The sequence below is a fragment of the Salvelinus alpinus genome, chromosome 31 (genome assembly GCF_045679555.1).
Source record: "Salvelinus alpinus chromosome 31, SLU_Salpinus.1, whole genome shotgun sequence".
Taxonomy (NCBI): domain Eukaryota; kingdom Metazoa; phylum Chordata; class Actinopteri; order Salmoniformes; family Salmonidae; genus Salvelinus; species Salvelinus alpinus.
Window position 1 is genome coordinate 19939656 of NC_092116.1, and position 27382 is coordinate 19967037.

Genomic DNA, 27382 nt, shown 5'->3' on the forward strand with positions numbered 1-27382 from the left:
GCCACACTGAAGACGACGCAGGAGAACAACAGGGCAGCCACACTGAAGACGACGCAGGAGAACAACAGGGCCGCCACACTGAAGACGACGCAGGAGAACAACAGGGCAGCCACACTGAAGACGACGCAGGAGAACAACAGGGCAGCCACACTGAAGACGACGCAGGAGAACAACAGGGCCGCCACACTGAAGACGACGCAGGAGAACAACAGGGCCGCCACACCGAAGACGACGCAGGAGAACAACAGGGCCGCCACACCGAAGACGACGCAGGAGAACAACAGGGCCGCCACACCGAAGACGACGCAGGAGAACAACAGGGCCGCCACACCGAAGACGACGCAGGAGAACAACAGGGCCGCCACACCGAAGACGACGCAGGAGAACAACAGGGCCGCCACACTGAAGACGACGCAGGAGAACAACAGGGCCGCCACACTGAAGACGACGCAGGAGAACAACAGGGCCGCCACACTGAAGACGACGCAGGAGAACAACAGGGCCACCTGAGGACCTGAGGACATAATCTAGTACATACATTCCATCAACATGCCTGAAAGCAGGGTCGTCGGACTACCTCAACTTGTCCAACAAGAAACATTGCAAAACGTTTGGCTACGGTCAGGTACACGCCGTGCGCCTGACTGATACAAAATGTTTGGCTATGGTCAGGTACACGCCATGCGCCTGACTGATACAAAACGTTTGGCTACGGTCAGGTACACGCCATGCGCCTGACTGATACAAAACGTTTGGCTACGGTCAGGTACACGCCATGCGCCTGACTGATACAAAACGTTTGGCTACGGTCAGGTACACGCCATGCGCCTGACTGATACAAAACGTTTGGCTATGGTCAGGTACACGCCATGCGCCTGACTGATACAAAACGTTTGGCTACGGTCAGGTACACGCCATGCGCCTGACTGATACAAAACGTTTGGCTACGGTCAGGTACACGCCATGCGCCTGACTGATACAAAACATTTTGCTACAGTGTAAAACCTTTTGCTACAGTGTAAAACCTTTTGCTATGGTGGAATAACTTTTTGCTATGTTATTTACTATGTTATGTACTAATGAATACAACCCAGCTTCTTTTGATTGTTAGGCCTATTAATTGATTACCACCCTCCTAGTCACATGTTCTACCCCTCCAGTACATTTATCCTCACACTAAAGATGATATGACAGTCAGAGCTAGAAAGCTCTTCTAGCTGTGACTTGAACTAGGCTAGTCAGTATACACATACTAATGAGATAGAAAGCCCTGTATTTCCTTGATTCCTCACATCCTCCCTCCTCGTCTCCTCCTCAAAGCACATTGGTGCAGAAGATCTGAGGTTCCTCCCCTTTCTCTTCTTCTCCATTGCGTTTTGAGAAGGAAGCAAGGAGAGAGGACGAGAGGAATCAAGGCAATACAATTTATTTAGATGCACTCCTTGAAGTCAGGCTGAAAAGATAAGGCATGTCCTCCTTGATGTCAACTCCCTCTAGTGGCGATGGGGTTTACTGTCAGCTCACCACTCGTTTGTCTCAGGATTCACATCAATCCGCTATGTAGATATCAATAATAAGTAATATCCGTATCGCCGTAGACTACACCACTGCTGCCATCCTTACCTCCAAGCGTTTATTCAAGTTGGATAATCTTTGGACGCCGAACGCAGTCGCACCATTGGAAGACATAGCTTGGACTGAAGCCTACAAAAGCCTATTCCAGCGATCCATCAAACACATTTGGTGTGTCATCATAGTGGTCTCTGATTTACGGCCAGACTCGCTCACCTTGAACAAATTAAAACTTGCGCATTTTTTCAATTCTGATTTGAATGTCATTGTGAAAACAAGGAAGTGCCAAATACTTTTTTCCCCCGAAAACCTCCTTTCTGAATTTAAAAGTAATCCTCGAATTAATCATCTAGTTTTTCAAAAGAATCTGTAATCTCATTACAATATTGTTTCTGGTGAAGTAACGGATTACAGTTAAAGTTTTTTGTAATCACTTACATGTAATGGATTTCATGTAATCCGTTACTCCCCAAGCCTACATAGAACCAGCAGATTTCACCTAATATCAATGATGACAGTAGACATCACTATATATCAATGATGACAGTAGATATCACTATATGTCGGTGATAACAGTAGATATCACTATATATCAATGATGACAGTAGATATCACTATATATCAATGATGACAGTAGATATCCCTATATGTCAATGATGACAGTAGGTGGCAATGTATAGCCATTAACAGACAAGGCAGACTTCTAAATAGCTCAGTTCAGTTTTCATTTTGTTCTAATTGCAGGTCTGCCTCCAGGGCAGAATGAATGTGATTGGTTGAATGAAAGCTCAATAGTCAGTGGGTGGAGCTTACAGCAACCTCTGAGAGTCAAAAGGAACAAGGCCTCACTAGGAGTCATGTTGGTGGTGGCCTGGTGGAACCAGACTGATCGCTAGGCTAGGTTGATGGTGGGTGAGGAGCATAACACATGGGTTTCCACACATAAGGGACTAATCCCAAATTGACCCCTAAACCCTACGCCCTTCTAACTAAACGCTGGATCTTGATGTCAGTTCCACTGCATTTTTTCATTGTCCCTCTCTAATCAGGGACTGATTTAGACCTGGGACACCAGGTGTCTTCCATTAATTATCAGGTAGAACAGAAAACCAGCATGCCTAGTAGTAGTGTAAGAGTTGAACGCCCCTACACCCCATGTACTTGTAGAGATCTGACTGGATTTGACAGGTTTAAGAAATAAGGTAATAACTCTACCTTGCCCTGGAAGTACACCATAATGCTTATAGCCAATGCATTTCCCTTGAGGCAGAGCTCCTTTTGTAAATAGATGGCTGGAACTGATTTCTTAAACTCAACCAATCACATTTCTTACCTAAACTTACATTAGTTTCGGCCCTCGAGATAGAGTTGCCAATTTTTATTTTTTTATTTTTAAAATATTTTTCAATAACAACCATACATAAAAAGACAAACAGACAAGCACAAATTTGAACAAACATTAATGACATCACATCTGCTCAGACCCACATGTTCCCACCGCAACCGTACACATCACGTATGTCTCAACCCCCCCCCCCCATCCTTCATCCCCTGGAACTTTTTCTCCTTTTCCCTCACCTTTTCAATATTTAAGTAATACATTTGATTCATTCGTGGTTGTAGTGATGGCGGATCATTTGATTTCCAGTTTTTAAGTAGATGTTTTTTCAAAATCTTTGACGAGATACCACTTCTGTATGTACAGGGTCTGAAGTTCCAATGTATGCAGATAATACAGTGATAAATTCATGCAAATAACAAACACCTTCATATGCCTTGTCTTGAAATATGCAGACAGATGGACTAAAAATCAACTCTAATCTGCTCTACCTCTTATGCTTTCGATAATTGCATGTTGTAATGTACACAGAAATAGCCATCAGATTGTGAACAATTAGCCCTGTAGCACTCACCTCTGTCATCATGAAGTGCATTGAGAGACTAGTCAAGGATCATATCACCTCTACCTTACCTGTCACCCTGGACTCACTTCAATTTGCTTACTGCCCCAGTAGGTCCACAGAGGATACAATCGCCATCACACTGCACACTGCCCTGTCCCATCTGGACAAGAGGAATACTTATGTAAGAATGCTGTTAATTGACTATAGCTCAGCATTCAACACCATAGTACCCTCCAAGCTCATCATTAAGCTTGAGGCCCTGGGCCTGAACCCCGCCCTGTGAAATTGGGTCCTGGACTTCCTGATGGGCCCCCCCAGGTGGTGAAGGTGGGAAACAACACCTCCACTTCGCTGATCCTCAACACTGGGGCCCCAACAGGGGTGCGTACTCAGCCCCCTCCTGTACTCCCTCTTCACCCATGACTGCGTGGCCAAGCAAGCCTCCAACTCAATCATCAAGTTTGCAGACGACACAACAGTAGTAGGCTTGATTACCAACAACGATGAGACAGCCTACAGGGAGGAGGTGAGGGCTCTGGGAGTGTGGTGCCAGGAAAATAACCTCTCACTCAACGTCAACAAAATAAATTAGATGATCGAAGACTTCAGGAAACAGCAGAGGGAGATTCCCCCCATTCACATTGACGAGACAGCAGTGGAGACGGTGGAAAGTTTTAAGTTCCTAGGCGTACACATCACTGACAAACTGAAATGGTCCACCCACACAGACATTGTGTTGAAGAAGGTGCAACAGCGCCAACCACACACTTATAAAGTCCATCTTTAATTATATATGAGCTTCACCATAGTCCGTTTACCTTGGGAACGTTATTTTTCCAAACATAAAAATTCTGCCCCCTAGCTGAAAGAAGTTAATCACACAGAATGATCCATTGTTGAGAAAAATACAATAAAAAACAGAACACAGAAATGCTCCCTAAGTTACATGAGAACCAGTATCTAAACACAGTCCTCATCACAACATATAGGACAGTCTTCCCTCTCAGTCCTTATACTCAGAATAGAAAATAGGTCAGGGAAATCATTCATATTCCAAATCATAGCTTCAACCCAACTAATTATCCAACCAAAATTTACAATGACATTCCTCACTGATTCAAATTGGTCTTATCACTCAAAGTAAAAAACTCAATTTAACACACATCAATATTGGCAGAATTTACATTCATATTAACATTCAGTATAATTATCCCATAATTCTACTATTAACTTTTTAATCACGATTTATAATACAGATCAGTATCTCAATGCCTTCTTAATCTAAATTACTATAATTTTCCGTGGTGTAGACCTCTACAATCAACCTGATACCCCAAAAGTCTAAAACAATTTATTGGCACAGTTGACCAACCCCCTCCTTCAGGCACTGATTCTTCTGGCGTCCTTTTCGTTCTTTCTTCAGATAACTTTACAGTTCAAAGTGGATGGCCCATGATAATGTCCCAATTTCAATGTCTCACCTTTACCACTCATTATGTCTTGTCCATTCGTTAACCAATATACCAGCAACATAAGAAAAGTTTAGAACAGATCTCTCTCCATGCTCACTCCACGTACCTCCTCTCACACTGAGAGAAAAGCAGTTGATAGCTTAGATCGGATACTGTACACCGATTTCTGTCTTGGTTCATTTCTCCCGGTAGAAGTGGTCTTATTCAACACCTTTGTCACTCTTCTTCATCCAGTTAGAGGGGGTTTTGAGGTACACACACTGTTCGGTCCAATTATCTCTTCCATGCATTAAGATACCGTCTGATGTCACTTTTCATGATAACCTCGAAAGAACAGATCAGAACAACAGTTTAGTTCAGTTCATTAACTACATGATACATTTGTACTTTTACCAATTATTCTTAATACACATTCTAAACATATTTCAAAGAGAATATCCACACATTCTATTGAAACAATTCTTTCAAATTAGCTTATACTCCTCATCACACTGTCAACTCCATCGTAGAGCCATGGGATCAGGAAGTTAGACCTATATCCCCTCAGGAATAGAACAGAACAAACAATACAATACACTCCTTCACATATCACTCAAGGTGTATAAACTTCAATCCAAAACCTCAAAGAACTGAATCCTCCCCCACTTTTTAACACATATCTCTCAGCATGAGAGTAATGTATAAAACAAAACTACTACTGATACAAAAGATAAAACACAATTCCAAATAACCTAATCAAATTAAATCACTACTCTGAAAAACTGCACAAAGAATAATTATTTTAACCCATATGGTCATAGGAAAATAGAATTAAAACAGCATACCCTTAATTAAAAGCAATGCTAAGAACTAAAAACTCAATCATATTTATCAATTACACAAATTACCTAGAAATCAGTATTACAAATGACCATAAAATCATTATCCAAATGGCTTTCCAATGAGGGTGATCAAGCCACAACGGAAAGTCATAATTAAGGTCACAGGTCATACAAAACCCCTTCAAATAAGTATTTTTTTACTATATTAGACAAACAAAAAAATAGTCAAACATTTCACAACATGTTGTATCGTAGGTTCTCAGAACATTCCTTTATCAAAAGAATTCACTTGTTTAATTAAAACTCAGAAAATAAAAAACTCATACAAATTCCATGTGAGTGCGTGCCCCTTTATTAAGATACCTTAGCACTAACACACATTTTAACACAAATCAAACATAGTATTTTAAAAACACCAACAAATAGTCTTAACAAGTGTTTTGTGTGTGTGTATTTGCAAACCTTAATGTAAAAACACACAAAAACTTCCAGGCCCTTTTCAATTTGGTAGTTTACGGCCTCTATCGGCCAAGATTATAGTCCCAGGAAACATTTCAAAGAGACAATGACACCCCCATTTTCCCAGAAAAAACACAAAATACTTTGTCAGCATTCATTATACTACACCGATTCAGAAACCCAAAAGTTAACTATAAACAAAACCTAATGATAATTCCATTGTACTTCCTCCAATCATTAATCATTAGTCTTAATCTACATCAATGTATATGTATGCTTATGTGAACATTAGATACAATTATCCTGATATCATTACTACCTAAATGTAATAATTTTCCCTCTGTCGCTAATGTAGTTGTAACGGCTATCATATTCGTTCTTCTCCTCAGACGAGGAGGAGCATGGATCGGACCAACACGCAGCGAGGTATGTAGACATAATGATTTATTAAATGAAGACGAAACACGAAGAACACTTGAATAAACTACAAAACAACGTTAAACAGACCTGAACTTGTGAACATAAAAAACAATGAACACACGAACAGGAAAGAACGAAACAGTACCGTGTGGTGCAACAAACACAGACACAGCAACAATCACCCACAAACAAACAGTGTGAACAACCTACCTTAATATGGTTCTCAATCAGAGGAAATGTCAAACACCTGCCCCTAATTGAGAACCATATCAGGCAACACATTGAACCCAACATAGAAACACATAACATAGACTACCCACCCAGCTCCCGTCCTGACCAACTAAACAAAGTTAAACAAAGGAAAATAAGGTCAGGAACGTGACAGTAGTACATTTCTCAGCGTAAGGAATCAGTGACATTTAATCCCAGGCATTTTATAAAAATGTAGACGTGTTCTCCCATGTCTCCTTTAACTTACATACTTTAGATAACTTCCATCCGTCCTGGAAGAAAGAATTCTACTCAAACACATCAGATAATACAATGTTTAATTAAGTAAAATCAGCACCTAAAATCAACAATAAACATTAAACAAATAAACAAACCCATAACCCCTTTAACCAGCAATCTAATCATTTCAACCTGTTGATATGTTTAGTAAGAACTGTCCTGGGGCCTGTTGCACAAAAGTAGAATTAAGACATCCGGGATAAATGACTCAGCTGAGCTCAATGAAGCCAAAACATGTGCGTCCAGGCTTAATTGGTTGCACAAAGACCAAGCCAGGATGAGCAGACACGGATTCATTAAGCCAGGTGAAACCAATCCTGGATAGGTGCGCGCTCACGGCTCACTCAAATAGACCCCGCCACAGATCACAGATTAACTGATGGCAACTAGAGCCGAGTACTTTTCCCCGTCGGAAGCACAAATCCTCATGGAGGCATACGAGGAGGTAAAAGATATAATTAAGAAGAAAGGCAACACCGCCACAGTGATAAAGCAAAGAGAAAAAGCGTGGCAAAGTATTGCAGACCGCCTGAATGCGTAAGTAGTGCACAATTACACACTCACCGCTCCGCTGAAACATCACAATTACAATTCAAATATTTAATTCACATCTCCAAAAATGCAGTTGTACTGTAATTATGAAACGGTTAAATTTTTAATTGAAATGCACTGCAGATATGAGTGAAATTGTGTAAAGTAACTCCATCACACTGTATAAAGCTATGATACATTTTTTGATATTTTTACTGAAAACAAGACAAAAATACCAAGTAATTTTTTGCAGTGTGACTCCATTAAATGTGTGTGTGTGTGTAGATTAAACATGAACGGGCCAAAACGGACATGGCAGCAGGTCAAAATCAAATACAAGAACATTCTGCAGAATGGTATGGTCCCTGACTAATATTTAACAAAGCACAAGCATATATTGTACCCAGAAGGTGCCTGCTCACACATTGTCTGTACTGTTTTAGCAGTGAAAAAGAATACCCACAGACAAGGCACGGGTGGTGGGTCACCAAAGGCTGACCTTACCCCAGCAGAGGACATGGCCTTGGAGCTAAATAAAGGCAGGCCCGTCTTAGAGGGGATCCCTGGGGGGAAAGAGACGAGCATAGGTTCCTCCCAAGATGCCACCCGCTTCATTCAAGGTATGTCCTTCCATCTCTACATGGGATACAACCACATTCATATTGAATCAATTTGGACTGTCTGACTTTGGTTTACCTATTGCCTTGCAGTGTCTGGCAGCACTGTGTTCCTGTTAGAGCCACCAGCACAAGCACCAGACGATGCTGATCCAGTGAGTACTCCATCAAAGGCATACTGTAGGCCTGGCATGTCTTGTCTACTAGCTTCAATATGAATCCGATTAAATGTGATAGGGTGAAGGCCCCAGTGCAGCAGCAACAGCACATGATGGAGACGATGATGAGGAGGAGACCATCTCTCTGGATTCCAGAAGGCATGAGGTATCATGTTAAGACTGTGAAAGTACTATTTACTCTACAATGGTGAGGAGTCCTCATCAAAATCAAAAAATCTAATTTCTTTTACAGGACCCAGATGCTATACAGTGGGAAAACCAGCCTGGCAACATAGTGCGTATTAATAAAAGGACACCACATCCTGCCAAATTCCAGCTGCGCTAATTGTATTGTGTTCACAGAGCTCACAAGCTATCAGAAAGTTGTATGGCAACCACCTCCGGCGCCAAATAGAACTGGCAGACATAGACATTCAGTACAAGAAGAAAAAGATGGAAAATCTTGCACTGGAGTCCGAAATAAAAAAGAGGACAATTAGGAAACTGGACCTTGAAATAAAAAAACTTGAGAGGGAGGTGAGATATGCCTTCAATGTACACTGTATGCTAACTGTAACACAAATGTATTAATCATTATTTTTCTTTCCTCCCCCAGCTCCAAGAAGATGACACAGCTCAAAATAAAAATTTGGTATATTCTCGTAAAGTCAAGTGAGCCATGACATATGAGCTCTTATTGTGAGCACACAGGACGGTGGCATCTTTCTAAGGTTTTTTTTATTTTCCCAGCAATCAGTACAACCAAGTCATCGTTATAAGGCATCGCCCTCTTTTGCCCACCCCCCCAGCACCAGGTGTGGCCACTAGCCTATATGAAGGCCCAAAATTGTGTGTTCCTTTCTGCTCTGACAATGGCATGCCCATTCGTGCGAGATGTGGTGGATGAAGAAGCACTTGTGCTGAGGAGAGCCTTCAGGCGAGAAAGGGTCTTCAGGGACCGGTTGGACCCACTGGCCTTCCCTGATGACCATCTATATGAAAGATACAGGTTTTCTGCAGATGGCATCAGGTATCTATGCAGACTACTGGGTCCCAGGATTAAGCACCGCACTGCACGGAGCCATGCACTGAGTGTGGAGCAAATGGTTTGTGTGGCCTTGCGCTTTTTTGCTAGTGGAGCCTTCCTGTACTCAGTGGGGGATGCAGAACAGCTGAACAAGGCCACAATTTGCCGCACAATAAGGAGTGTGTGTCTGGCTATCAAAGCATTAGCAGATGTCTTCATCTCCTTCCCTGGCCACAGAAGACTCTGTGACATCAAAGAGGAGTTCTATAGGATTGCAGGTAAGAGGATCTACAAATTACAGGACAACTGTTAACACATAGTAGGATACTCATTACTTTGTGTGACAGGTTTCCCCAATGTCATTGGTGCAGTGGACTGCACACACATAAGGATAAAAGCCCCCTCAGGTGCCCATGAGGCCGATTTTGTGAATAGGAAATCCTTTCACAGCATTAATGTTCAGGTGAACATAACTTTTTGATATTGTCCATTGACGAACACTCTGCATTGCCAGTGATGTGCATTGATTGGTGTAATATTCCTCATCTTATGATTTCAGATGGTCTGCAATGCTGACTGTGTGATCAGCAATGTTGTGGCAAAATGGCCTGGCTCAGTCCATGACTCCAGAATCTTTCGGGCCTCTGAAATCTATCAGTGCCTATCACAAGGTAAGCCACACAACCCCTATTTATAACCATCATGGCTGTGTCAAGAATATCACTGTGTTTATGAGGTAGTAATGATGAGATTTTGTGTTGACAGGTGAATTCTCTGGTGTGTTGCTGGGAGACAGGGGGTATGGCTGCCAGCCTTTTCTCCTGACACCTTTCACAGACCCCCAGGAAGCACAGCAGGCCTACAACCATGCCCATGCCAGGACCAGGGCCAGAGTTGAAATGACCTTTGGCCTCCTGAAGGCACGCTTTCACTGCCTTCACAAATTAAGGGTCAGCCCTGTTAGGGCATGTGATATTACTGTGGCTTGTGCTGTCCTCCACAATGTGGCCTGCCTGAGGAAGGAGAGGGCCCCCAGAGTGCCACCAGCCATGGACTGGGACAATCCGGCAATCTTCCCTGATGACGACAGTGGTCGGCTGCTGAGGGACCAATATGTGTTGAATTATTTTAGTTAGTATGTGTGCTTTCAATTTTGGTTAAATATGTCCTGCGGTGGCAGAGGAATTTGGGTTTTTTTGGGTTCGTTTTTTGACGAATTTGGCCTCTTATGATGTTTGTGCGGTATACTGTGTGTAATACAAGGCTGCAGGGAGGCTACTGCATCCATTCATTTGTCTGTTCAGTTGATGTGTATGGCTTTGTCCTGCATTTATTTTAGTGTGCAGACATGCAGGGTGTGTTATATACAGACCTTTGAATGTGTATGTATAATTTTGTATAATATGCTTGGATTCTGTGCTTTCCATCTTGTAGAGTCACTGTGACTTCAGTTTCGAAAGGAGCTGATGGTTTACCTGCTTTGTTTTGTCCTTATTCAATAAAGGAACATAATGTTACACATTGTGTTTTTATATTCATATGGAATGTGTATTTGTTTATATGACAGAGTACTAGGGCCACACTGAAGAAAAAGGATAAAGTCATAAATTTATGAGGCTGGTTCTTTCTGCAGAAAAGCTACATATTGTTTTGATACTTATGACAATGTGATACTTAATATTCTGGCACATCAGCATGTCTTTGTTTATGAAACCATACTGAAGTACAATTTCACGAAATGCCCCACATCTGTCATTTTAACAACTGTCCTCCTTTAAAACAACTGGTTACAATATTATGACTTGTGTTTTTTCCCCCTCTGTGGCCCTAATATTCTATCATTTTATATATAGCCTTATAGTCTATGGGAAACTGTAAATTATCTAATGATAGCAACATCATCTAAAAATCATTTTTTTATCCAAAATCATTGAAATTAATGATCACAAACGTTTAAAAAATAACAGTGGGTCTAGTTATATGTGATAACAATGTATAGTGAGCAGTGAAATAACTATTGGTTTCCATTTGTGGTGACTGCTGACTGACATTAGGGATGAGATTAAATAGATCCTGGAATTTAGCCTGGTCTGGAGCAGGCTAGCTCCACAGAATAAATCTCCATGGTAATTTATACCATAACATATCCTCCTGCCCCCTATCCATCTTTAGTGCAACCGGATTACGGATCAATTGAGCCAGGATCACCAAGATATCCTGGCTTAATCCCTTATCCTAGTTTTGTGCAACAGGCCCCTGATCTTTTTAACAAATCTAAAATCTTTCAACAGTTGGCGCTGTCTCATCAGCGTAAAAATCAAAACTATTATTTTCCACTCATATCTACAAGGTTTTCATTCCCCAAAGGTCAATACTGTTCAGCTCCTACATCAATGATCTTCCTTCTGTATGTACAGGGTCTGAAGTTCCAATGTATGCAGATAATACAGTGATAAATTCATGCAAATAACAAACAACAAACTACACAAGAACTCACTACTGAAATGGTTCAGATGACAAACTTTTCCAGAGACTCATGTTTACATCTCAATAAAAAAAATAAAAAACATAGTCTGCATGTTCCTCAAAAAACAACAACTGATGCCCCTGAGACAGATGTCTATGTATCAGGGGAAAAGCTCACGGTGGTATCTGATTTTAAGTACCAAGGCATCATACTTGATTCCAACCTCTCTTTTAAAAAAATAACTCAAACAACCAAATTCAACCTAGCTAATTTCCCAAAACATATGAAATTGTTTTGACTATAGAGGTAACAAAACTATAATTAAAATCTATAATACTCCCCCACTTAACATACTACCTTACTAGTATGGCCCAAGCTTGCTTTTTCAACATTAATACCCATTCAGTCTTCTGCAACAGGCTCTCAAACTTGATAGGAAACACAATAGCTATAGAAAGCATAAGCTCCTGAGTTGGAAAAAATCTTATGCAATACACTGATGCCTATCTTATATTCAAGATTCTAAATGTCCAGGCTCCCTCTTTCTCAGTACTTTTGTTAAACAGAAAACCCAAACCTTATTGCAACAGAACCACAAGATCCGCCATGAGAAATGACTGTATAGTTCCTTTAAGGAAATGTACCTTTTTAGTCAATCTGCTTTCAGTGTGAGAGCTTCCTATGTCTGGAATACCCTGCCATTAGACATACACAACTGTGATTAATGATGCACTGTCCCTGAAAAAAGTAAAAACTACTCAAACTGCAATCAACTGATCTGACATTGTTCCACGTAATGGAAACAGATTTCAATGTTAGACTACATGAACTTTCCTGCTCAAATTCACTGGTGTTAACTAAACAATCAAACCAAGAATCAATAACCATCAGAATACATTATTACAATGTTTCCTTACTCACACCTAAATCACTTTCAGCTTAAAACCTGTTTGGGATAGGGGGCAGCATTTTTACTTTGGACGAATTGCATGCCCAAACTGAACTTCCTCCTACTCTGTCCCAGATGGTAATACATGCATATTATTAATACTATTGTATAGAAAACACTCTGAAGTTTCTAAAACTGTTTGAATTATGTCTGTGAGTATAACAGAACTCATATGGCAGACAAAAACCTGAGAAGAAATCCAAACAGGACGTGAGAAATCGATTTTCAAAACAGTGCCAATTGAAATCCCTGTTAGTTATGGATGTGCATACACTTCCTAGGGCTTCCACTAGATGTCACCGTCTTTAGATTCTGGTTTTAGGATTATACTATAAAGGAGGGGCTCATAGGAGCTCTTTTACTGAGTGGTCTGCAGAAAGCCTCGGGCTCATGATGCGCGGTCACGAGAGAGTATGCTCTCGTTCCAATGCTTTTCTTCAGACAATGAAATTCTCCGGTTGGAACCTTATTGATGATTAATGTTAAAAACATCCTAAAATATGGATTGCATACATCATTTGACTTGTTTCTACGACCTGTAACGGAACTTTTTGAGTTTTTGTCTGGAGGGATTGCTCGTGCCTCATGAAGATGGATTACTGGGCTGAACATGCTAACAACAAGTGGTTAAATGATGGGCTTTATGGAACTTTATGGAACAAATCAGTCATTTATTGTCGAACTGGGATTCCTGGGAGTGCCTTCTGATGAAGGTAAGTGAATGACGCCAAAATGGCGGCTATTTCTTTGGCTATTTTGGGTTCTGAGCGCCGTTCTCAGATTATTCTTTTTCCGTAAAGTTATTTTGAAATCTGACACAGCGGTTGCATAGAGGATAAGTTTATCTTTAATTTTGTGAATAACTCTTGCATCTTTTATCAATGTTTATTATGAGTATTTCTGCAAAATCACCGGATGTTTTGGAATCAAAACATTACTGCACGTAACGCGCCAATGTAAACTGAGATTTTTTTATATATATATGCACATTATCGAACAAAACACACAATACATGTATAACATGATGTCCTATGAGTGTCATCTGATGAAGATAATCAAAGGTTAGTGATTCATTTTATCTATATTTCTGCTAACTCCTATCGTTGGCAAAAAAAATGGCTGTGTGTGTTTGTGACTTGGCTCTGACCTAACATAATTATATGTTGTGCTTTCACTGTAAATAATTTTTGAAATCGGACACCATGGGTAGATTAACAAGATGTTTATCTTTCATTTGCTGTATTGGACTTGTTAATGTGTGAAAGTTACATATTTCTAAAAAATATTTTTGAATTTCGCACACTGCCTTCTCAGCGGAATGTTGTGGGTTACCCTAACGATAGCGGAACCCCTGGGCGAGAAAGGTTAACATATCCTATTTTTCTTTCTTTCTGTTGGGCAAAAATATACCCCTCTGCCAACAACGTTGTCTTACCTCTTATCGTAAGATTAAAACCAAACTTTACCACTTTCGTAACTTTACCACTTTCGTACCGGCAAATTTATAACATATGTCAGTCAATCCATAAGAATGAAAACATTTCGGTGGGCACTACTCTATCGCCATTATCTCTCCGCTATTATTTAGAATTTCTTTAATTTAGGTACCTGTCTCCTCTATGATACAGTAATTTAAATACGACTCAATACATTATTCCAGCAGATAATTTAGGCAACAGACACCGTCCTGCATCGAAATTCGCTTCGCTATTATTTTGAATGAATTAGTCTATCAATTTAACCTAAACAATCTATTAAAACATTCAGTTTATATCTTATACAAACACTAGCTACCGTATCTTTCCAGGCAAAACATACAATTATTTGAATTACAATCAAAAACTCATATTTTTGTCAGAGCATTTGCCTGTAACCGAACTCAGGTCTCAAGCTTGGTAGGCAGCTATTTAACCACTGAATCACCAATGCTACTTTAATGATTAAGACTCTCCGCAAATAAACCCACATTGCAATTGTCTGTATTCGTAAAATCAAGACACTTCCCAGACAAATAGCCCTAATTTAAACGTCCAAGCGTTATTCCGGCTATGATTCTCCCATGCCAAATTAATAGATTAGCAGTCAAAGAATAAAATTGACATTCATAGACTAGGAAACAGATCTTGCGCATTTTAATAAAAAAGTAGATTATGTTTACTCATGCAACGTTACTTTACTATATCACATTAATCACGCAATGATAATTCGTTTGATGGAAACCTTAGGCTTTGTACGACATTATAAATTACGTCGAGATTCCATTTTAATTCGCTCTAACTTTATGGAAAACGGTTTATTCAATAAATCCTGCAACTCCCCTGGTACTGGGAAGAAAAACAAAACATTTTTGGTCCTTAAGGGCAGTTTTATTTCAAATGTTGTACCCAGACGGAGATAATCCAATAAATGTTTTATAGTTCCATCGTTAGGGTAAAATAACCAAAAGTGGACACACTAATCAGTTTCTAGAGCTCAATTGCCCAGATTTTGTAGACTAGTTTAGTAGTGCTTAAAACCTTATCTTTATCAAATTAACCATTAAAGATACCAACTCAAAACCTATGTACGTCTACGAATGGGTGTTTTAAATTGTATCTAATTATATTCTCAGCATTACTTTATCAAATCTCTAGTATTATACACACATACAATTTATCATGTTTTCATATATTCACAGAATCGATATAAAACGTAAGAAATGCTTAGGTACTCACACAGAACTTTAAGGATCCCCCACATAGGATTGGTCAGATGTTCACACAGAACTTGTCCAATACTCACACAGAACATCAGAACATAATTAAAAGGTTACCCACACAGTCAACCTAACCCCGCTCACACAGAACACTCCTACAAATATTACCTAGTGATTCCATAACAAAATACTCACACAGAGTAACCCAGGGCATACCTGGCTAGCACATTTAAAATAATTGGAATTCACCACTTCTGAGGGTCACTTAGACAGTCACACAGACAAACAGAATGAGGTCCTTCTCCCAATAGGGCTTCACCAAGTATCATGTTTCACACAGAACACACAGTCACCCTGGCCCCTCACCCCCACAGACCGCACCAATCCCCACTGTGATCAATTCAGTGTCGGGACGGCTCTCGTCGCCCACAACCGAACAATAGCAGAGTATTCTTTGAGTCCGCAAACTTTCAGATTACTCTCCTCTGACTCGGCCCTGTTTACGCCTCCAAGGTGTCCTCTCTTTCAAAGGAATACACTCAGAGCCCACGTAACAGAGGCTTTTCTAAAAACTCGACTTCAAGTGTGTGTGGTTCGCTCACCTCTTTCTTTAAAAAATAAATCAGTTCGAGATGTGGTATCCACTCGGCTCGCTGCCTCTCAGATCAAAGGTTGGTCCATCTGCTTCGTTCCTGAAGTGTGGTTTCCCTGAGATCCCAAGTTTTAAGGATCCCTCGTGCACGATTTACCTAGATCGTCAGGAACGGTCACAGAGTGAAGATTCACATCCCACCGCTGCCACCAAATGTTGTGGTAATTTCCTGTATTACTCAATGATGAGAGAGCCAACCACACACAAGTCAGAGTTATATTATAAAGTCCATCTTTAATTATATATGAGCTTCACCATAGCCCTTTTTGACTCTCAGATCAATTCAGTGTCTATAAATGAATTCTCTGAGAGTCTCTACAAAACAATTCTTAGTATCATTTATAGCCAAGACACACCTCTCTCAACTCACATGACGAACAACAGATCTTAGGAACATTACAAAGAACCTTTTACTTGAAAGAGGAGTATCCCATCCAGATAGCATTAGCTATAAATTATCGTTCAGTTTGGTCTCTTTAGACGAGGTTCCAATCTCGTGCTTGGTACCAAAACATTATCTCATCCAATGGCATATATCAATTGTCAATTCTAGATACTCCCATCTCAAATACACCCCCTCCTGGACAAGCTCAGAAAAGACAGTGAGCCTCTTAGGTCATATACTAGGTCAAGATAAGGGCAACCTCAGAGGGGACATACAATAGTTACAGACACATTCCCATAAGAAGACAAGCCTCCATTCTGTCCTCCTCCCCTTCTGATATTCTTCATAGCATCACATGGTTTAACAGATACATTGACATATGAAGACAAGCCTGACCCCCCCCCCCCCCCCCTCTGGGCCCCAAGTGGCTAAGCCCTAGCTGAGAAGGGATAACTGCAACTGCCAACAGTATAGTCCAAAAGAAGACATTCTAATGACAAGAATAAAATAAAACATCTTATTTATCATAGTTACCTAACTAATTCTGATTCAGCCACGACACTTGTCACCTAAAACCCTCACAAACTTTTACAGATGCACAATTGAGAGCATCCTGTCGGGCTTTATCACCACCTGGTACGGCAACTGCACCGCCCACAACCGCGGGGCTCTCCAGAGGGTGGTGAGGTCTGCACAACGCATCCCTGGGTGCAAACTACCTGACCTCCAGGACACCTACAGCACTCGATATCATAGGAAGGCCAAAAAGATCATGAAGGACAACAACCACCTGAGTCACTGCCTGTTCACCCCGCTATCATCCAGAAGGCGAGGTCAGTACAGGTGCATTAAAGCTGGGACCGAGAGACTGAAAAACAGCTTCTATCTCAAGGCCATCAGACTGTTAAATAGCCACCACTAGCACAGAGAGGCTGCTGCCTATATACACAGACTTGAAATCATTGGCCACTTAAATAAATGGAACACTAGTCACTTTAATAATGTTGCTTGAATAATGTTTACATATCTTGCATTACTCATCTCATATGTATGAACTGTATTCTATACTATTCTACTGTATCTTAGGCTATGCTGCTCTGACATTGCTCGTCCATATATTTATATATTCTTAATTCCATTCCTTACTTAGATTTGTGTGTATTGGGTAGATGTTGTGAAATTGTTAGATATTTCTTGTCAGATATTGCTGCACTGTCGGAACTAGAAGCACAAGCATTTCGCTACACCCACAATAACATCTGATAAACACGTGTATGTGACCAATAAAATTGTATTTTATTTGATCTCTTTTATTGTTTTTGCAAGCAATTATAATCAACAGAGTATGGAATACAAGCCAGAACACAATCCTACTGTAATCATTTAAAAGAGTAAATAAAACATTTATCATAGTAATCATATAAAAAGTAATCAAGATTTGTTTGTAATAAAGTCAATATTTCTACAATTGATGTGATGTCACTGACTACATTAACATGAATTATAAGCTATTAGGCTGTAAAAAGGGAAACCCTGATATCAAATCTATGCCTTGGGAAATACGATTTTATCAGCCACTTCTCTGTCTCCAGTTCTTTCAACTTATACAGTGTTATAATGACAAGTTATAATCATTCATGTTATATATAATGTGTTATTTTTATATGTGCTTTTTTTCATGTCACTCATTACATCATTAACATTGAAACAAAATGTTTTCTTTTAATCATTTTAAAATAGCAATCAAACATTTGGTAGTGTAATTCTGTAAAACATTGAAATAAAAAATGTGCTACTGTAATTCTGTTAAAACATTGAAATCAAACATTTGCTACTGTAATTATGTTAAAACAATGACATAAGGTTTGATTTGTCTGAAATGTTTATTATTTGTTTGAACAGTTTTTCTTCTTCTGTCATATAGTAGGGGCTGATGTGTTTAGTAAACTATTGAAACATGTTGTGATCACTCATTCACTCATTTCACCTGTGTATTTTAATACCTAGAGTGCTCCTGCTACTTCTTTTCTTCACTCAAACTCAGTTTGCTGTACCCCTCCGACACACCTCTTACACTGTCCAAAATACCTTTACCCACTTCCCATACTGCCTCAGCTGCTTTCTCTACTGCCTCTCCTGGTGTCTCTGCATCCTCTGCTGCAGCAGCTCCTATCATCCCCCCTCCTATTGCTCCTGCAGCAACAAATCCTCCACCGACGCTTCCTGTTATTACTGTTCCTAGTCCTCCTGCCACAAATGGAGTTGCCTGTGGTATGTCACTAAGAACTAAGAGCACTAATGTTACTGCCACTGCAACCCCAAGGAGAGCTCCCACTATCGTACCTGTTGCTATCCCTATCAATTTGATCAGGAGTTTCTTGTATACATTTACCTTGGCCTGTTTATTGATCTCTTCCGGGCACATCTGGCCATTTGACTCTGTAAGACTTTCTATCTCTACTTTTATTTCTCCCTCCACTGCTTGGAGCAACTCATTGGTGTAGAACCCTCCTCCATTCTCTCTCACCATCTTCTCTATGGTGCTGAGTAACTCTGCTACTTGGTACTGGTTGTTCATGTACTGACCCTGCTGACTGGTGTTCCAGAATTCATTATCAATGACATGACAGCGGCCACCACATTTCTCAACAAACTCACTCAATTTCTTATTTGTTTTCACAAAATCGTTAATGACTCTACCTTTGAGCTGGTAACCATGAGTGAACAGAACTGTGGCATATTTGAAGGCCTCTGGTGAAAAACAGTCCTCAATTTTTGTGATGACTTGCTCCTCCTGGTCTGTGTACCTGTCCACTCTAAGCACAACAAGAAAGGCATGTGGCCCCGGAGCACACTCAACAATACATTTCACTAGTTCAGGTGTCAGCTTCTTTTCAGGGACGACTGTGTCAAAGAGTCCAGGTGTGTCTACTACAGTGATTTTTCTTCCATTGATGATCTTGGTCTTTGCTTCACACTTGTGCGTCTCAGACTTGGCTGAACTGTCTATCTTGAACTCTTCCTCTCCTCCTCCAAAGATGGTGTTTCCTGCACTGCTTTTGCCCAATCCTGTTTTCCCCAGCAGCACAATCCTCATTGGGTTTGACTCTGTAGGGAGGAGGGGTTGTCATTATGACTTGAATGACTTTTAATGATACTGTACATATAATTTATAGTAATATACACGTATAATCCCAAAGATCTCTAAAGGATCCCTGTGTCATTAATGAATGAATAAATTGGTAACTAATTTCTTGTAAATAATTGTATCTTAATTGTAACAATAAAGTGGTAAACAGCTGAGGGATGAGCCTGGAGAAATGTAACCTCATTCATAGACAGAGCTACTATCTGACCAAAATTATAGTTTTAACTTCTTCGTGTGCGGCTGAACAGTATTTGTTCACATTTACATTGTTTACAAACAGAGTAAAAGAAGCGCAGTTATATATTTGCGGTTCTGATGGGGTACGACAGGTGAATTAATCTCATGAGACATAACATTTAAATACTTCAAGAATCAATGGGAACATGTAATTCATATAAAAGTCCAAAAATTTATTTCTTAACTGCTGAAAGCCCCTCTAATGAAAATGTGTGCTTAAAAGTTCATTAACAATAACTATATACATTTACACGGCACAATTGCTAACAGAACTACAAGCAATGAATAAGAAGATACTCTCCATGCTTGTCGTCAAGTGTTTTTCTGTATGAGTAAACGTGATTATTGGTTTGATCCACAAGAGTGAAGGAACATAGGAGCTCTCTAAGCATCTTCTCTGTCTTTCTGTTATATTGTATCTAAAGTTTAAGTTCAGAGAAAATGTCCCACTTTGTTAACTAAATGGATCTTCCTAGATTCTCTATAGAGTATCTCTATGGTGAGATGACTCTGGTACATTTCTCATTTGTAGCAGGCTAAATACAACATTTTTAATCGCAGGATCAAACTTGAATGTGACTTTCCGGCATCATCAAATAATTGTATCTACTTCCCCAGATTCATATGAACTTGTGGATACCTTTTATATATATGCGTCATATATGAAGGAAGTTAATAGGTAGTTTCGCGAGCCAATACTAACTAGTGTTAGCGCTATGACTGGAGGTCTACAGGAACAGATAGCATGCTAACTGGGGAAGTAGATAAATATTTGTAGTCCGTCCCAGGCTTCTAAACAACCTCACATCATAACCACCTGCACCTAGTTCCTCTAGTCAAGGACTCCATAGTCTAGAAGTCAGTAATGTGAAGATAAGCAATAGTGCAGAAAGAGCCTAGTCCTGATTCAATTAAAGCTCTGACCAGGAAACTGCCCCATAATATAATCTAAAATCAAAAATATGTTATTTTTAACAGGCACTTACCAGACAATGAAGACATCTTCTCATGAAACAAGTATCCTCTGCTCAAATGACAGAATGTGAAGTTAAACAATCTGATTAGCTGTGTCTAAAGGTTTTCTGCTATGAGGAAGAGATGGCGTGTTGTAACCTGCATGTATTATGTCGAATGTGGCTAAATAAAAATCTCTCAAAGTAGTAACTCTTGGCTTGCACATATGAATGTAGGAGCACAGCATTCCTGAAATAATGTATCTTTGTAAAATATAGTGTTCATGTGTAATGATCCCTCCTTGTCGTAAAGATCAGTGTGACACACCCAAACATGCACAGACACACACACACACACACACACACACACACACACACACACACACACACACACACACACACACACACACACACACACACACACACACACACACACACACACACACACACACACACACACACACACACACACACACACACACACACACACACACACACACACACACACACACACACACACACGTAAGTCAGACACTTGCCCGGCCCATGCCTGGCTGTTTCACAATCTATCATCACATCCTGCTTTACAGAGAGAGAGAGATAAAGAGAGAGAGACAGAGAAAGAGAGAGAGACAGACAGGTGGGAATAGGGAAAGAGAGAGGGAAATTAAACTGCAGTACAAGTGCAGTAACTGCAGTTGACTGTGGTATTTTGGACACAGTATTTCCAGAATAACTTTTTTGTACTGCAGTTGTATTGCACTCTAACTGCAGTTCCACTGCAGAACAGTGTTATAAAACGGTGTTATAATGGATGCATTATTTGCCACATATACTGCACTCTAACTGCAGTATATGTGGGAAGTCATATTGAGACTAAAGTCTCTTTTACAAATGAGCCCTGCACAATACAAAAACCAGGCACATCAATGGGCAAAACTGAACAATTGGGGGAGAAGGGCCTTGGTCAGGGAGGTGACCAAGAACCTAAAGGTCACTCTGACAGAGCTCCAAAGTTCCTCTGTGTAGATGGGTGAACCTTCCAGAAGGATAACCATCTCTGCAGCACTCCACCAATCCGGCCTTTATTGTAGAGTGACCAGACGAAAGCCTCTCCTCAGTAAAAGGCACGTGGCAGCCTGCTTGGAGTTTACCAAGAGGCACCTAAAGGATGCTCAGACCATAAGAAACAAGACTCTCTGGTCTGATGAAACCGAGTTTGAACTCTTTGGCCTGAATGCTAAGGGTCACGTCGTGAGGAAACCTGCCGCCATCCCTAAATCAAATCAAATCAAATTGATTTATATTGCCCTTCTTACATCAGCTGATATCTCAAAGTGCTCTACAGAAACCCAGCCTAAAACCCCAAACAGCAAGCAATGCAGGTGTAGAAGCACGGTGGCTAGGAAAAACCCCCATGAAAGGCCAAAACTTAGGAAGAAACCTAGAGAAGAACCAGGCTATGAGGGGTGGCCAGTCCTCTTCTGGCTGTGCCAGGTGGAGATAATAACAGAACATGGCCAAGATGTTAAAATGTTCATAAATGACCAGCATGGTCAAATAATAATAATCACAGTAGTTGTTGAGGGTGCAACAAGTCAGCACCTCAGGAGTAAATGTCAGTTGGCTTTTCATAGCCGATCATTAAGAGTACCTCTACCACTCCTGCTGTCTCTAGAGAGTTGAAAACAGCAGGTCTGGGACAGGTAGCACATCCGGTGAACAGGTCAGGGTTCCATAGCCGCAGGCAGAACAGTTGAAACTGGAGCAGCAGCACAGCCAGGTGGACTGGGGACAGCAAGGAGTCATCATGCCAGGTAGTCCTGAGGCATGGTCCTAGGGCTCAGGTCCTCCGAGAGAGAGAAGAAAAGAAAGAGAGAAAGAGAGAATTAGAGAGAGCATACTTAAATTGACACAGGACACCGGATAAGACAGGAGAAGTACTCCAGATATAACAGACTGACCCTAGCCCCCCGACATATAAACTACTGCAGCATAAATACTGGAGGCTGAGACAGGAGGGGTCAGGAGACACGGTGGCACCATCCGATGATACTCCCGGACAGGGCCAAACAGGCAGGATATAACCCCACCCACTTTGCCAAAGCACAGCCCCCACACCACTAGAGGGATATCTTCAACCACCAACTTACCATCCTGAGACAAGGCCGAGTATAGCCCACAAAGATCTCCGCCACGGCACAACACAAGGGGGGGCGCCAACCCAGACAGGAAGATCACGTCAGTGACTCAACCCACTCAAGTGACGCACCCCTCCTAGGGACGGCAAGGAAGAGCACCAGTAAGCCAGTGACTCAACCCCTGTAATAGGGTTAGAGGCAGAGAATCCCAGTGGAGAGAGGGGAACTGGCCAGGCACAGACAGCAAGGGCGGTTCGTTGCTCCAGAGCCTTTCCGTTCACCTTCACACTCCTGGGCCAGACTACACTCAATCATATGACCCACTGAAGAGATGAGTCTTCAGTAAAGACTTAAAGGTTGAGACCGAGTCTGCGTCTCTCACATGGGTAAGCAGACCATTCCATAAAAATGGAGCTCTATAGGAGAAAATGCTCTGCCTCCAGCTGTTTGCTTAGAAATTCTAGGGACAGTTAGGAGGCCTGCGTCTTGTGACCGTAGCGTACGTGTAGGTATGTACGGCAGGACCAAATCGTAAAGATAGGTAGGAGCAAGCCCATGTAATGCTTTGTAGGTCAGCAGTAAAACCTTGAAATCAGCCCATGCCTTAACAGGAAGCCAGGCTAGCACTGGAGTAATATTATCCAATTTTTTCGTTCTAGTCAGGATTCTAGCAGCCGTATTTAGCACTAACTGAAGTTTATTTAGTGCTTTATCCGGGTAGCCGGAAAGTAGAGCATTGCAGTAGTCTAACCTAGAAGTAACAAAAGCATGGATGAATTTTTCTGCATAATTTTTGGACAGAAAGTTTTAGATTTTTGCAATGCTACGTAGATGGAAAAAAGCTGTCCTTGAAACAGTCTTGATATGTTCGTCAAAAGAGAGATCAGGGTCCAGAGTAACGCGGAGGTCCTTCACAGTTTTATTTGAGACGACTGTACAACCATCAAGATTAATTGTCAGATTCAACAGAAGATCTCTTTGTTTCTTTGGACCTAGAACAAGCAACTCTGTTTTGTCCGAGTTTAAAAGTAGAACGTTTGGAGCCATCCACTTCCTTATGTCTGAAACACAGGCTTCTAGCGAGGGCAATTTTGGGGCTTCACCATGTTTCATTGAAATGTACAGCTGTGTGTCATCCGCATACCAGTGAAAGTTAACATTATGTTTTCGAATGACATCACCACGAGGTAAAATACACTGCTCAAAAAAATAAAGGGAAGATTAAACAACACAATGTAACTCCAAGTCAATCACACTTCTGTGAAATCAAACTGTCCACTTAGGAAGCAACACTGATTGACAATAAATTTCACATGCTGCTGTGCAAATTGAATAGACAGGTGGAAATTATAGGCAATTAGCAAGACACCCCCAATAAAGGAGTGGTTCTGCAGGTGGTGACCACAGACCACTTCTCAGTTCCTATGCTTCCTGGCTGATGTTTTGGTCACTTTTGAATGCTGGCGGTGCTTTCACTCTAGTGGTAGCATGAGACGGAGTCTACAACCCACACAAGTGGCTCAGATAATGCAGCTCATCCAGGATGGCACATCAATGCGAGCTGTGGCAAGAAGGTTTGCTGTGTCTGTCAGCGTAGTGTCCAGAGCATGGAGGCGCTACCAGGAGACAGGCCAGTACATCAGGAGACGTGGAGGAGGCCAACAACCCAGCAGCAGGACCGCTACCTCCGCCTTTGTGCAAGGAGGAGCAGGAGGAGCACTGCCAGAGCCCTGCAAAATGACCTCCAGCAGGCCACAAATGTGCATGTGTCTGCTCAAACGGTCAGAAACAGACTCCATGAGGGTGGTATGAGGGCCCGACGTCCACAGGTGGGGGTTGTGCTTACAGCTCAACACCGTGCAGGACGTTTGGCATTTGACAGAACACCAAGATTGGCAAATTCGCCACTGGCGCCCTGTGCTCTTCACAGATGAAAGCAGGTTCACACTGAGCACATGTAACAGACGTGACAGAGTCTGGAGACGCCGTGGAGAACGTTCTGCTGCCTGCAACATCCTACAGCATGACCGGTTTGGCGGTGGGTCAGTCATGGTGTGGGGTGGCATTTCTTTGGGGGGCTGCACAGCCCTCCATGTGCTCGCCAGAGGTATTCTGACTGCCATTAGGTACCGAGATGAGATCCTCAGACCCCTTGTGAGACCATATGCTGGTGCGGTTGGCCCTGGGTTCCTCCTAATGCAAGACAATGCTAGACCTCATGTGGCTGGAGTGTGTCTGCAGTTCCTGCAAGAGGAAGGCATTGATGCTATGGACTGGCCCGCCCGTTCCCCAGACCTGAATCCAATTGAGCACATCTGGGACATCATGTCTCGCTCCATCCACCAACGCCATGTTGCACCACAGACTGTCCAGGAGTTGGCGGATGCTTTAGTCCAGGTCTGGGAGGAGATCCCTCAGGAGACCATCCGCCACCTCATCAGGAGCATGCCCAGGCGTTGTAGGGAGGTCATACAGGCACGTGGAGGCCACACACACTTCTGAGCCTCATTTTGACTTGTTTTAAGGACATTACATCAAAGTTGGATCAGCCTGTAGTGTGGTTTTCCACTTTAATTTTGAGTGTGACTCCAAATCCAGACCTCCATTGGTTGATAAATTTGATTTCCATTGATAATTTTTGTGTGATTTTGTTGTCAGCACATTCAACTATGTAAAGAAAAAAGTATTTAATAAGAATATTTCATTCATTCAGATCTAGGATGTGTTATTTTAGTGTTCCCTTTATTTTTTTGAGCAGTGTATATATACAGTACAGTAATCCCTCGTTTATCGCGGGGGTTACGTTCCGAAAATGACCCGCGATAAGTGAAATCCGCGAAATAGAAAACTTTTTTTTTTTTACAATTAGCAACTATTACATGTATACAAATACAGTGACTCACGTGTAGGCCGTTTCGTCGACATTATGGGTTTAGGAGATGTTCGAAATTACAAGATAATTTGGCCAACTTAATGTAAATTTGCCAAGCTGTTTTATGTACGTACACATAACTGCACGAGACGACAAAATGATAGCACAATTCGTAGCATGTTTTGATACAAGAAGCGGGAGTGAGTTTTTAGCGAATCAGAATGCAGAGCACAATGCACCAAAAAAAAAAAAAAAATGCATTATGAAAATCCGCGAAATAGCGAATCCGCGATAAGTGAACCGCGAAGTGGCGAGGGATCACTGTATATATATATATAGCATATTTCAAACATGAAGGCAACACAATGCAGAAAAAAATAAGAATAGTTTTAATATTTACTGCACATCAAACATAAAACAATTAAATACAAATATTACAGTTGAAAGACTAGAAAGCACTCGAAGGAAAAGCAAAGATAAAAAGGTGTGTTTTAAGATCCCTTTTAAATATGTCCACAGTTTCGGCCCCCTCAGGTTCTCAGGCAGGCTATTCCAGAGGTAGTGGTTATAGTAACTAAAAGCTGCATCTCCATGCCTCTTGATCCTAGGCATTGGGATAGTTAAAAGGCCAGTGCCAGAGGGCCTGAGTTACCTACTGGATACATAACTTAAAGCATGTCTGATATGTATTGGGGTGCACAACCATGGATTGACTTGAAAACCAATAGAAGAATCTTAAAATTAATTCTAAAAGGCAGACAGTGCAGAAACCTTAAAACCGGTGTAATGTATGCTCTCCGTCTGGTCTTGGTCAGTACCAGTGCCGCAGCCTTCTGTATGTTTTGCAGTTGACCAATGGCTTTCTTGGGTAGACCAGACTAGAGAGCATTACAGTAGTCAAGCTTACTTGTAATACAAGCTTGGATGAGTCTCTCTGTATCAGAAACGATCACACCTTGGCAATGTTCCTCATGTTGTAAAAAATCTATTTTGGAAACATTTCTAATGTGTGATTTGAAATTGAGTTCAGAATCTAAAATTACACCTATGTTTATTACCTGATGTTTAATCTTTTTTGCCCATGAATTAAAATGTGCGGCCAGATTCTGTCTCTGTGCTTTGGCTCCAATAATAAGTACCTCTGTCTTGTCTTGATTTAGCTGGACGAAGTTGTGAGCCTTTCAAGTATTTAGATCACTAATACAGTAATCATTTATCTGTGGAGCTAAAATCCTCTGGTGACACAGAAAGGTAAAGAGCATCAAACCCGGCAGAAAAATTCATTTTAGCTTCAAAACACTAACAACACACTAGCAGAGCAGCTCAAACAGACACTCAGACACTCTGACAGGCTGATCACATCAGCACACATAGATACCTTGGTGGGAAATA

The 27382-nt window shown here is 41.2% G+C and overlaps 3 protein-coding genes across 3 annotated transcripts; 2 read left to right on the plus strand and 1 right to left on the minus strand.

Annotated features, from left to right (window-relative positions):
* Nucleotides 1–7553: 7553 nt before the first annotated feature.
* Nucleotides 7554–9442, plus strand: LOC139561786 (myb/SANT-like DNA-binding domain-containing protein 4). The gene is made up of 8 exons (XM_071379067.1): nt 7554–7695; nt 7975–8045; nt 8133–8309; nt 8400–8461; nt 8544–8630; nt 8718–8759; nt 8828–9001; nt 9081–9442. Exons 1-8 carry the CDS (start codon nt 7586–7588, stop codon nt 9138–9140), a joined length of 783 nt encoding a protein of 260 aa, XP_071235168.1. The 5' UTR covers nt 7554–7585; the 3' UTR covers nt 9141–9442.
* Nucleotides 9298–11029, plus strand: LOC139561785 (putative nuclease HARBI1). Its single transcript, XM_071379066.1, has 4 exons — nt 9298–9769; nt 9839–9954; nt 10051–10162; nt 10257–11029. The coding sequence occupies exons 1-4, from the start codon at nt 9298–9300 to the stop codon at nt 10625–10627; spliced, it is 1071 nt and encodes a 356-aa protein (XP_071235167.1). The 3' UTR covers nt 10628–11029.
* Nucleotides 11030–17938: 6909 nt separating this feature from the next.
* On the minus strand, nt 17939–21325 carry LOC139561777 (GTPase IMAP family member 9-like). The gene is made up of 2 exons (XM_071379060.1): nt 21011–21325; nt 17939–19747 (listed from the first exon to the last, which is right to left on the minus strand). The coding sequence occupies exons 1-2, from the start codon at nt 21024–21026 to the stop codon at nt 18657–18659; spliced, it is 1107 nt and encodes a 368-aa protein (XP_071235161.1). The 5' UTR covers nt 21027–21325; the 3' UTR covers nt 17939–18656.
* Nucleotides 21326–27382: the final 6057 nt, after the last annotated feature.

Excerpts from the sequence above, each read along its gene's own strand:
- LOC139561786 (XM_071379067.1), top strand. The coding sequence starts at position 7,586 with ATGGAGGCATACGAGGAGGTAAAAGATATAATTAAGAAGAAAGGCAAC. Across the intron at positions 8,310-8,399 it reads TGCCACCCGCTTCATTCAAG|TGTCTGGCAGCACTGTGTTC; the intron begins GTATGTCCTTCC and ends ATTGCCTTGCAG. Across the intron at positions 8,631-8,717 it reads TGGATTCCAGAAGGCATGAG|GACCCAGATGCTATACAGTG; the intron begins GTATCATGTTAA and ends TTTCTTTTACAG.
- LOC139561785 (XM_071379066.1), top strand. The coding sequence starts at position 9,298 with ATGAAGGCCCAAAATTGTGTGTTCCTTTCTGCTCTGACAATGGCATGC. Across the intron at positions 9,770-9,838 it reads GGAGTTCTATAGGATTGCAG|GTTTCCCCAATGTCATTGGT; the intron begins GTAAGAGGATCT and ends TTTGTGTGACAG. Across the intron at positions 10,163-10,256 it reads CTATCAGTGCCTATCACAAG|GTGAATTCTCTGGTGTGTTG; the intron begins GTAAGCCACACA and ends TTGTGTTGACAG.